This window comes from Stomoxys calcitrans, chromosome 2 (genome assembly GCF_963082655.1).
Source record: "Stomoxys calcitrans chromosome 2, idStoCalc2.1, whole genome shotgun sequence".
Lineage (NCBI taxonomy): Eukaryota > Metazoa > Arthropoda > Insecta > Diptera > Muscidae > Stomoxys > Stomoxys calcitrans.
In genome coordinates this window covers 158,489,191-158,500,914 of record NC_081553.1, presented here as the reverse complement: position 1 = coordinate 158,500,914, position 11,724 = coordinate 158,489,191, and the positions used below count along the sequence as shown (strand labels likewise).

General features: G+C 41.4%; 1 protein-coding gene across 1 annotated transcript; it reads right to left on the bottom strand.

The window, feature by feature from the left end:
- Positions 1-216: 216 nt before the first annotated feature.
- Positions 217-8,611, bottom strand: LOC131994786 (uncharacterized). The gene is made up of 2 exons (XM_059361669.1): positions 8,544-8,611; positions 217-1,095 (listed from the first exon to the last, which is right to left on the bottom strand). Exon 2 carries the CDS (start codon positions 1,087-1,089, stop codon positions 217-219), a length of 873 nt encoding a protein of 290 aa, XP_059217652.1. The 5' UTR covers positions 1,090-1,095; positions 8,544-8,611.
- Positions 8,612-11,724: the final 3,113 nt, after the last annotated feature.

Below are 11,724 nucleotides of genomic sequence, written 5' to 3'. Positions count from 1 at the left end.
ATTCAAGGATATTTCATTAAAGTGCTTATGAGACTAGGTAATATAAATATGAATATATATATATATATATATATATATATATATATATATATATATGTATATATAGATAAATTTTCAGTTGGTAGTTTACATGTTCTTATTTGTACTTCCAATGATAGTGCGAAAAATGTGTAATATTTGGATAAATTGGCGTATCGGATAGAAATTCATAGGAAATTATTTGGAGCAAAGACCATAGATAGACCACCCAAAAATGGTATTCTGTGCCGTTGGGAGTCCCGACCGACAAAGAATTCCTTCGCTTAATATTTTGGCGTATATGTCGACACCGAATATGATGTCTATTGGAGCTGGTTTGAAGAATTCAACATCAGCCAATATGAAGTTATGGAATTTCTGTCTTATGGATTTGGATATGGAGTTACTTGGGGTGGATATGGTCACTCTATTGGTCATTTTGAGGACTGTTTTGATGCTCACATTTTCGTCGTGAATGGATAACAACGTTATTGGACAAATGGTTTCTTCATCTAGTGCTAGTGTCATCAAATTAAGCTTATCTACAGTTTTTGAAGAGATACAGCTTGTTCTTGCACCAGAATCCAATAAACATCTCACAATGCTTCTTCCGTTTTTCGTATCGACCTTGGCAATGATGGTTGGTAGCAGCGTAATAGCATCTTGTTTGAGTATGGATGTCAAAGATGTCTCATTGGTAGATGTGGAGGATTGCGAGGTGCCTTTTGCCTGCGTGTCGCAAGCCATCTTAGATGTGGACGGCTTTGTAGTAGGCGTATCTGGTAAAGGTTTTCTGGCCTGAATTCTAGGATGAGCATGAAGAAGAGTGTGGTGGTTTTTATGGCAAATCCTGCAACCGGTCTTCGTGAAGCAGGCCCCATCTGAGTGGCTGTGAGCCAAACAATTTTCACAATAACCATATTTCTTCACGATGTCTCTTCTTTGCGTTATATTAAGGCCAAGGAAACGTCGGCATTTTCTTAGAGCATGTGGATGGCGGCAGATTCTGCACATAAACTGTCGATTTCCTTTGAACTTATCTTGTTTATTTTTCTTTCCGTTATTGCGCATAATGAACTATAAGGTATGTGTAGATATAATTTCTGGTAAGTTGAATCCTTGAAATCGGAGTAGGAAGAGCGTAAAGTGATCTTAAGTGCTTTCCGATGGAAGGATAACCAATTTTGTAATCGGTCTTGTAATAACGCCCTTTTCAGTGACTACATCGGCAACGCGGACTCTACGATCGCTACCAAAATATATCTTCGAAATCCTGCCTAGACGCCAAGTGTTTGGCGGTGTGTTTTCGTCTCTTACGACTACCAACATGTTTTCTTCTAAATTCTCTGTCGGCCGTTGCCACTTGTGGCGTTTATGAAGCTCTTTTAAATACTCATCTTTCCATCGGGCACAAAAGTGCTGATGAATTGATTGGAGTCTCTGCCAACGATTTAGCAAAGACATAGGAGCTTCACGAACATTCGGATCTATAGGTGCCAAAATGGGCGAACCTATAAGAAAGTGTCCTGGCGTAAGAGCGTCAAAGTCGGATGGACTTTGGGACATAGGCGACAGTGGACGAGAATTGAGGCAAGATTCTATTTTGGACAAAAGCGTTTGGAATTCCTCGAAAGTGTATTTTACGTTTCCAGCAACTTTCCGGAAGTGAAGTTTAAAACTTTTTACTCCAGCTTCCCAAAGGCCTCCCATATGGGGGGCCCCAGGTGGAATAAAATGCCAGGATATATTCTGGTGGGCATAGCCCGATAGGATTGCTTCTTGGGAAGATCGGATAAATTCCTTAGCCAAGGATCTCGAGGCGCCAACAAACGTTGTGCCGTTATCAGAATGAATGTGTAAGGGACATCCCCTACGAGCAATGAAACGACTGAAGGCAGCTAGAAAGGCAGATGTGGAGAGGTCTGAAGTGGCTTCAAGGTGTATTGCCTTGGTGGAAAAGCAGACAAACACACATACATAACCCTTGGTCATGCGGCAACCTCTTCCTCCATAATATTTAATGTCGAATGGTCCGGCAAAGTCCAGGCCTGTGTGAACAAATGGACGTGAAATTTCAGCTCTCTCTGGAGGGAGAGCTGACATGAGTTGGGTCTGACATCTACGCCTATAGAGGATACAAGGCTTACATTTGTTTATAACCGTCTTTATCAAGTTCTTAACTTTTGGAATCCAATACTGCATACGGATCAACCTTAGAACCAGTTGATTGCCGCCATGGAGGGAAATTTCGTGGACAAAACGAACCAATAGACGGGAGAATTGACAATTATATGGCAGTATAACCGGATGTCTTTCATTATACGTTAAGAATGGAGAAGAAGTAAGCCGACCACAAATCCGTAAAACACCTTCAGAATCGCAAAATGGATTTAAATTCAAAAGCGAACTTGATTTCAAAATGGGATTTTTTAATGACAAGGACAAGTATTCCCTTGGATAGAATGCCTTCTGACTCATGGCAATCAATCGGTCCCGAGTCATTGTTACCTCGGAATTTGATAAAACTCTGGAATCAGCACGAAAATCTGAGCGGTACTTCGAGTGTGTCCTAAAATAAAAACGGTATATGTATGACACGACTCGTAAGGCTCTAGAGAAAGAAGAAAATCTGTCTAGAATATCCTCAAAGTGGTTAAAATAGGTAAAATTAACCTTCAGAGATTTCCTCTCGATCTCAATAATCTCTGAGGGCACATGGCCCGTCACGGGCCATGAATCGCATGATTCCATCAGCCACTGCGGCCCCTTCCACCATAATCGGCTTTCAAGCAGATCCCTAGGATATACACCCCTGCTTGCCAAATCGGCTGGGTTACATTCGGAGGTCACATGACTCCAATTGGAAGGACTAATAACCTCGACAATTTTGGATACCCGATTGGCCACAAACGTCGCCCAATAGCATGGAGGTTTGGACAGCCACGAAAGCACGATTGTGGAGTCCGTCCAACAGTATATAGAATACGAATCGACATTCAACTGGGGTATAATGCCGTCAATCATATCGGCGAGTAATGCTGCACCACACAATTCTAAGCGTGGGATAGAAAGGGTTTTGATTGGCGCAACTCTGGTCTTGGATAACACCAGATTGGTGGCAATGGAATCGTTCACCTCAATACGAACGTAAAGAACAGCTGCATATGCCTTTTCAGAGGCATCGCAGAACCCATGGAATTGGATCTTAGAATTCGGAATATATTGGAACCACCGAGGAACTCTTATCTGGTTGATTAACAGATAATTGTCCTGAAACAACCTCCATTGGGACAGAGTCGATGGAGAAATAATTTCGTCCCAGTCAGTCTTTTCCATCCAGATTTGTTGCATAATTATTTTTGCAATAATAATGCATGGCGAAAGCCATCCTGCTGGGTCGAAAAGTTTGGAGATTTGGGATAGAACCTCGCGTTTAGAAAAGGCATTTGTAGCCGGAAATGGCTGTATGGAAAAGTAAAAACAGTCAGACATCGCATTCCAGCGAATGCCCAACGTCTTGGCGGTGCTCCGATCATCAAACTGAAGGAAATCATCGCGTAGTAGATCCTCGGAAGGAATGTCGGATAAAATGTCTCTGGAATTCGAGGTCCACTTTCGCATCTGAAAACCTGCTGATTTCAAAGCCTGAACAAGCTGAAGCCGTGCGCCAATAGCATCTGAAACCGAATGTGCTCCTACCAAAGCATCATCCACGTACATTGAATTGCGAAGTATATCGCTTGCGAGAGGATAAATGGATTGAACGTCTTCTGCTAATTGCAGAAGCGTTCGGATTGCCAAATAAGGGGCACAGTTAACACCGAATGTAACTGTCCTAAGCTCATAATCCTGGATAGGTAGATCTGGACTTCTCCGGAAAAGAATACGTTGAAATGAAGCGTGCGATGGATTCACAAGAATCTGGCGATACATCTTCGAGATGTCGCCATTGAATACAAATTGAAAAAATCTCCATTTCAAAATCAGGATAGTAAGATCCTTCTGTAGAACCGGCCCCGGATATAGAACGTCATTAAGACTCGTCCCATTGGAAGTGGAGGATGAAGCATTAAATACGACTCTCACCTTCGTAGTCGTACTTTCTGGTTTTATAACCGCATGGTGGGGAAGATAATAAAACCTTGTGGAATCCCTAGAACAGGGAGGGGGAACCATCCTCATATGATCAAGGCGAACATATTCTTCAAGGACATCGTCATATTCCGCCTTGAACTCGGGAGTTCGAAGAAGCCGGGCTTCATTCTTATAAAATTGTGCCATGGAACCATTTCTGGATTCCCCAATGTGGACCTTACTCGGAAATTCCTCCTTAAAGGGAAGAGAAACCACGTATCGACCATCGTCAGAACGTGTGGTGGTACGAAGGAATAGATCCTCACAAAATTGATCCGAGGGAGACAAGAATCTCCTCCGGGGAAGTTCCTCCACCTCCCAAAAACGTGAAATCTCTTTATCTAAAGAGATTTCACAGAAATACGAAACAATAGTGGAAAAGGAGCCCGTTGACTGGACAGGTACCGGACCTGTGAGAATCCAGCCAAACACTGTCTCCTGTGCCATCAAGGAGCCACAAACCGGACTCCGAATTCCTGATAGCATTATCGAAGGAAGCAGATCTCCACCCAATAACAAGTCCACCTTAGAACTCCGGAAGAAATATGGGTCTGCAAGAGGAATATCAGGAAGGGAAGAAAGTAGTCCCGGATCCAAAGTCCTTGATGGTAGACCACCCGCTAGGTGGGGCACTACCAAAGCCGACGCCGATAGCTCGAACTCACCGTTTAAAGTAGAACGTAGAGTAAACGTACATTCTTTTCGCACAGACGCTGAAATGGAGTTATTCAAGCCAGAAATCTGGGCACTTGTGCGCCTGAACGGAAGTCCCATAACATTAAAAAGTCTCTCGGATATGAGAGTGCCCTCAGAACCCGAATCGACCAAAGCCCTCGCGGCGAACTCCAGACCCCCATGGCATACAGTAACCAGGGCCGTGCCCAATAAAACACCCCTAGAATTCGATGAAAAACATGACTGGATGATATTACCTGAAGAAGATTCAGTGGACTGTATTGAATTCGAAGTGCCTGGCTGGGATGAGTTACTAGGACTTGGAGGTGGGGTTGAACTATGTGTGGATGAATTCGAAGGCAAACCCTCCTTATGGAGGAGTGTGTTGTGCTTCTTATTGCACTTGTAGCAGGAGAATTTGCTAGTGCAATTTCTAAGGGTATGGACCTTCGAAAAACAATTTATGCATAAATTATTTTTCTTTATCGCATCGTATCTCTGACTCTGAGACATCTGCAAGAACTTCGGACATTTGCGAATGACGTGGGACTCTTTGGGGCAAAGATGACATTTGCCAGTACCGACCTTAGTTTGAAATGCACAGACATTACCACCATTTCGCACCCCAGTGGGCCTTGAAGGCCCTCTCTGATTCTGCCTAGAAGTAGAAGCAACCGAATCAGATTGTCGCCTTATCTCAGACACGGATTCAAGTGTCCTATGTCGGTCCGTCAGAAACTTATCCAATTTTGACCACTTCGGAATTATGGTCTTATCACATAAGGTCTGCTCCCACAATGTAAGTGTCGAGTTAGGTAAGCAATTGGAACATATGAAAATGAATATTGCATCCCACTCCTCCACCTCTACCTCGTAGAGTCTCAACAATTCGATGCAAGAATTAATATCCCTCTGCAAAGCCTTGAGTGCCACTGCCGTTTCATCCGTAATGACAGTAAGTCCGAAAAGTCTCTTCAATTGAATATTTATTAGGACCCTCCTGTTCTCGTATCGCGAACAGAGGTTTGCCCATGCCACCTTGAAATTCTCATTCGTCAGAGGCACTTTACCCACAATGTCGTTCGCTTCACCCCTCGTCTTCTGGCTCAAGTGAAAAAGTCTCTCCACTGAACTCAACCTTGGATTTCTAATACAAACTGCCTCGAATATATCCCGGAAAGTGGGCCACGATGAGTAATTACCATCGAAAATGGGAATTTCACATGGCGGCAGCTTGAAACCAAAACCTGACGTCGTCTCCGATCTAGGAGCCTGAATTGGGGCAGAGAGCTCTTCGATAAGCTCACGGAGTCGTGTATTACAACGACAGTAAGTGACATAGGCACTGGTATATTTGTGTCGCACGGTACCCAATTCCAAATCATCCGTCTTACCCTCATCGTCTTCCTGTTCCTCACTAGCCATATCAGACAGACATTGCTCATATGAATACCTGAGCCTCTCCCAAATTGAGGTCAACTCTTCCTTGTGAACCTCTAGCGAATGAACAGATGTCATAGGGAAGTCCTTGTCATTCAAGCTCGCCTCGAAGACGACAAGGTTATCAGCCAACCGGATAAATTTGTCCAATGACATATTGAACCCGAACTGCGTATGCAAATTTGGAAAGTGTAATTATCGGACAGAATCAATTATGGAAATTTAAATCTTTAGCGAATACTGGCACAAGGCAATAAATTTAGCAAATTCCTCAAAGTACTTCTAGAAGCTGCTGTCCTGCCAATATTAGCAACACTGGACACACTATATACTCAAAAGATTAGATAATTTAACGATAAAAGAAGCATACAGCAAAAATAAATATTCGATTTTAAACTAGATAAATATTTAATGGAAATTGGGTTTATAGCACGAAAAATTTAAGTTAAAAAGTTAGAAAGCTGAGAAGATTCAATTCAGAATATATTGAAAAACTGAGAAAATAATTTCAACCGAGTGAAGAAAAATAGTTATTTAAACAACAAATACAAATGGAAAAATATTTTAGAAATTTCAGTCTCTTGAAATGTATCGAATTTTAATAAAATATATGACATAATAAAATGCTTCGGAACGAACTCACTTTTAGCAATAGCAATCAATAAAAAATGTAGATAAAAAAACAAAAAATATAAAAAATAAATAAAATTTAAAGAAATATATGATATTATATTTAAAAAATAACTCAAAGGATTCAGCTATCGAAAACTTTCAGGTATATAGCGCTGAAATCGTATATTCCGTCTCTATACTTTCACAGGGTTCGCTGGGATTACGTGCTAAATTCATAAAATTCCAATTGAGGTGAAAGCAAGCAAACAGCTGACGAGGTCGTTGACCTATCTTTTCTTTTCTTCCCTATTCAGAGAACCAGGGAAACAAAATGGGACTAAATAGAACACCAAACTCTTTCTCTCTCTCGGCAAGGTACACGGCTGCGGCAAACAGAGAGTTAGCTCCATAAGGTGGGGGCGTCAACAAATTAAATGAGACGAGATAAATTGAGTGAGACCACCCGCATGCAAAAGAAGGCAGGGATGCCAAATAACTTTTCTTCTTAAATCGTTCACGGATTGTGCAAATTCGATGGGAAATGGACAACTTCGAGTTTATATACTAGAACGAAAATAGCAAATTGTACTACGGGGTCTCTAACCATTCAATCTGTGTCTCAGGGCATTTCCCCAGTAAAGAACAGTTTTGATGTCAATCTAATAAAAATCCTCTAAGACCAACGCAAGTGCATGTCACGGAGTTTTTTTTTTTTTTTTTTTTTTTTTACAATGAACCCAAAGAAGATCTCACAGCCTCGCATAAAAAATATCTTCCAACGTTCCTCAGGATAATAAATTAATAGGTGTCAATAAGATATTTCGGCAACTCTATCAGAATACCGCATACAAAAAATCAGTAGAGCAACCGAAGTGAGTGGGGGGCGAGGTTATGTCGACAAAAAATGGGGAGACATAAAAGAGCCGCTTACACACTTGTAACTAGGAACCTGTTCCAACACTCCCACTGCTATGATCACTCAAGAGAACATGTAAGTAAAAGGTAGAAGATATGTACCTTCGATTACACTCAAAGAGAAGGTCGATTCTCATAGCATAATAATATACGAGTGGGAAGCATTACAACAGCAATCTATTGTGCTGGGATGTTTTAACATCGATCCCCGCACTCTTGGTGGATAACACATGTATAGTAAAGAAACAAAAGAAACCGCATTTAATGGACGGACGGACGGTGCTAATACTATCCCCTTATGGCGAATTTGAAGGGAACTCTTTGACTGTTGTATCACACGTGGTTTTTTTCAAAGGGAATTATATTAACCAAAAAAAATATGAAAAAACTCACTGTAGATCTTGGACACCACTATCCACTTGTTTCTATATGCCTTTTAATGGGTATTCCCTCTTTAATGTTGGAGTTTAATTATGCGTTGGGCAGCAAATTAATTTATATTTCCTTGGTTATTTCCACTCGAGCTTATAGTTATAGCTGGACCAAACGGAACTGTCGTTGGATCATCATATATGGACAGGAATATATGTGTTTTGGCTGGTATTCGATTTATTGGAACTTGTAGTATTTTTGGCGCGCTTTTTCACCAAATTAACGCAAAATAATTTTGCCGTAAAAACACTTGTTAAAGATCACTTTCGCACTATATTCGCAACTGAATGGGAGTACAACAAGAAATGTAAACTAACCTGTTGAGATGATGAGTAGTGTAGAGATTTGGATTGGAGTAGGAAATCCCAGTGAGTGTCTCCCAAGAGCAAATGTCTCCAAATATACGTAGGTATCCGGTTCGAAGGACCAACTGTTGAGATGGAACAGCTGAAGTCTACTTGGAGGAGAAATGAGACATCACATGAGCCGAAAACAATTCAAAATCTCAAATGGTTAGAGTAGATGAGACTTGGTTGCTCCAGTGCAATATGGAAGACAAGAAATAGGAAAATTGAAACGAATTAGGATTGGATTGATTTAAGGGGATTTATTTTCGTAGTCTTACCAGTACAACGGTTGCAAGTGAACAAGAAGGTATGCTAACGAAATTCTATCGGAAGTCGTCTTAGTACGATTGTCAAAATTATTCGTTAAGTTGTTGCTACAGCCGTTGTAGCATAAACTTGTGGCAACGTCTTAGATATATTAATTGTATTTGGGGATTTTTTTTTTGAACGAAGTTTTAGGGATTTAGGTATGAGGATTTGTTTATGGTATTTTGGCATAAACACCCATGAACAGCTGTTAAATTGATTGTTGCCATATTAATTTTTATATGTAAATGACAACATTTTGGCCAAAGAAACCCAAACAAATCAAACGTGGTAACCTTGTCAAAACACCGAAAGAACGATTTAGGGAAATTTTTCCCCAAAAAAACGTTGTACTAGCCTTAATGCAGGTACTTAGTTGACTGTGTGAAATACCCTGTCTGTGGAAAAAGGCTGCATGTGTTTTGCATTGTTGTTATTAAGCATTGTATAGATTGTTGGATTTTTAGTATGCATTAGGTTTTGAGGTTTGTTTCTAATTACAATAAATTGAGTTCCTTCCAAACCATCAAGCGAAACAGTTCTTTTCCTTGACGCGCACTTCGATGCGTAAATGTGTAGGAACATACTAGTGATTTTATAGCAACGTGCTATAGGAAGTCGTAGTGCTAGTATATATCTCGTTAAGATGGCTTTTATTTAGAAAGTTCATACAACATCAAAGGATGTTGGGCGAGTATATAGAGTAGCCGTATGTGGTGTTGGACAAAATTGCTCATAGTGCGTCACTTTCGTACTGTTTAAGAGTTTTTTACAGGCTTTCCTTTGACTAACCAGTTCCGGGATCCACCATAGCGGGCTCTGTTTGCCCCTTGGTTTGGCACTAGAACATGCTGACACAAGCGAGTCATTCAGGGACATCGTGATCCGCTTGACCATTATGTCTATATCCTTCGCAGTTTCCACTTCCATTTTTGGTGTAGAAGGAATAGACGCGCAGAATGTGTGCCGAAATCTATCCCAATCCGCCTTTCTTCTGTTTAGCCGAGGGATCACTTCTACAGTATTTCCCCCAAGTCTGAAACTAATATACCGATGATCAGAGAAGCTGTGGTCATCCAACACTTCCCAGTCACATATCCTTCCCGCTTAGATCTGCCGATACAAAAGTAACATCTAGAATCTCCAGCCTGTTCCTGGTAATAAAGGAGGGTTTATACTCTTTATTACAAATCGCTATATATATAAGTTGCAACTTATAATATATTCGATAAGCAGCTCATCACTTTCGTTTATTTCCTAACTTTCCTATATTTGGTTATGTGCATTAGTATCACTTCCTACAATGAGGCTCTTTTTCCCTGCAGAAGCGGATTCAACCAGCAACTAAAAGCTTTCAAAGCTGGCTACTACTGTATCTTCAGTGCTTAGCGACGGAAGAAGAAAAACATTTAGACTAATCTTTGCAAGAATACAGCCATTGTGTCTCCCATTCCCCGTACCCTTGTGTAGTTTAAATCCAGGAATTTCTAGTCTACGAACTAATCCTCTGCACACCCACGGCTCCTGAATAAGAACCATGTCAAATTATCCTGTCATCAGAAGGACCTTAAGTGCCGCTGAAGCGGACTTACAATGATGGAGATTTATTTGTAGAAACCGCACCATAGTTGAAACTGAAGGTGTATAGAAGCGTTGGGGTTAGCCAATGCACACTTGTGTGAGAAACTATCGACCTCATCTTTAAAGTCTGGATGATTGCAGGAGGCTGTAAGTCCCCCTGTCACGATCGGAACAGGAGAGGAAGGCGTCGGAACCTGCGGAAGAGTGGTTCCACTGCCCCTGGATGCGTAAGTAAACCCATCATGACAAGATCGAACGAATCTTGTGAGGATCAACTCCTGGCTGGCTCAAAAGAGGAGGCTAACCCAACAGTGATGGAAATTCTGAATCCTGACTATGGTGCGGTTTCTTCAGATAAAACTCCATCATTGTAAGGCCGCTACGGCGGCACTTAAGGCCTTCTGATGGTAGGAGGATTTGACGTGGTTGTTATTCAGGAGCCATGGGTGTGCGGAGGAATGGTTCATAGACTAGGAATTCCGGGATTTAAACTACTCAAGGGTACGGGGAATGAGAAACACAGAGCCTATATTCTTGCAAAGAGTAGTCTAAATGTTTTCCTTCTTCCGTCACTAAGCACTGAAGATTCAGAAGTAGCCAATCTTGAAATAAACAAGTCTCATTACTGGCTGGCTTTCCTATATGGCACACGATTCAAAAATGCCGCCTTCAAGCCTTAAGTTGCTGATTGAAACCGCTTCTGTAGGGAACAAGAGCCTCATTGTAGGAAGTGATGCTAATTCACATCACCAGATATGGGGAAGTTCGGATGTCAACGAAATGGGTGAGCTGCTTATTGAATATATTATAATTTGCAATTTGGCGATTTGTAAAAAGGGAATAAACCGGCTTTTATTACCAGGAATAGGAACTACTAGATGTTACCTTTTTATCCGAGGATATAAGCGGAAGGATATGCGACTGGTAAGTGTTGGATGACAACAGTTTCTCCAATCATCGTTATATTACTTTCCGAATTGGAGAGGATGCTGCAAAAGTGGTCCCTCGGCTAAACAGAGAAAAGGCGGATTGGGATAGATTTCGGCACACATTTCCGCGCGACTATTCCTTCTATACCAGAAATGGAAGTGGAAACTACGGAGAATATAGACATTGTGGTCAAACGGATCACGATGGCCCTGAATGACTGCCTTGTGTCTGCATGCCCCAGTTCCAAACCAAGAGGCAAACAGAGGCCGCTATAGTGAATCCCAGAACTGGTTAGTCGAAGGAAAGCCTGTAGAAAACTTTTAAACATAGCGAA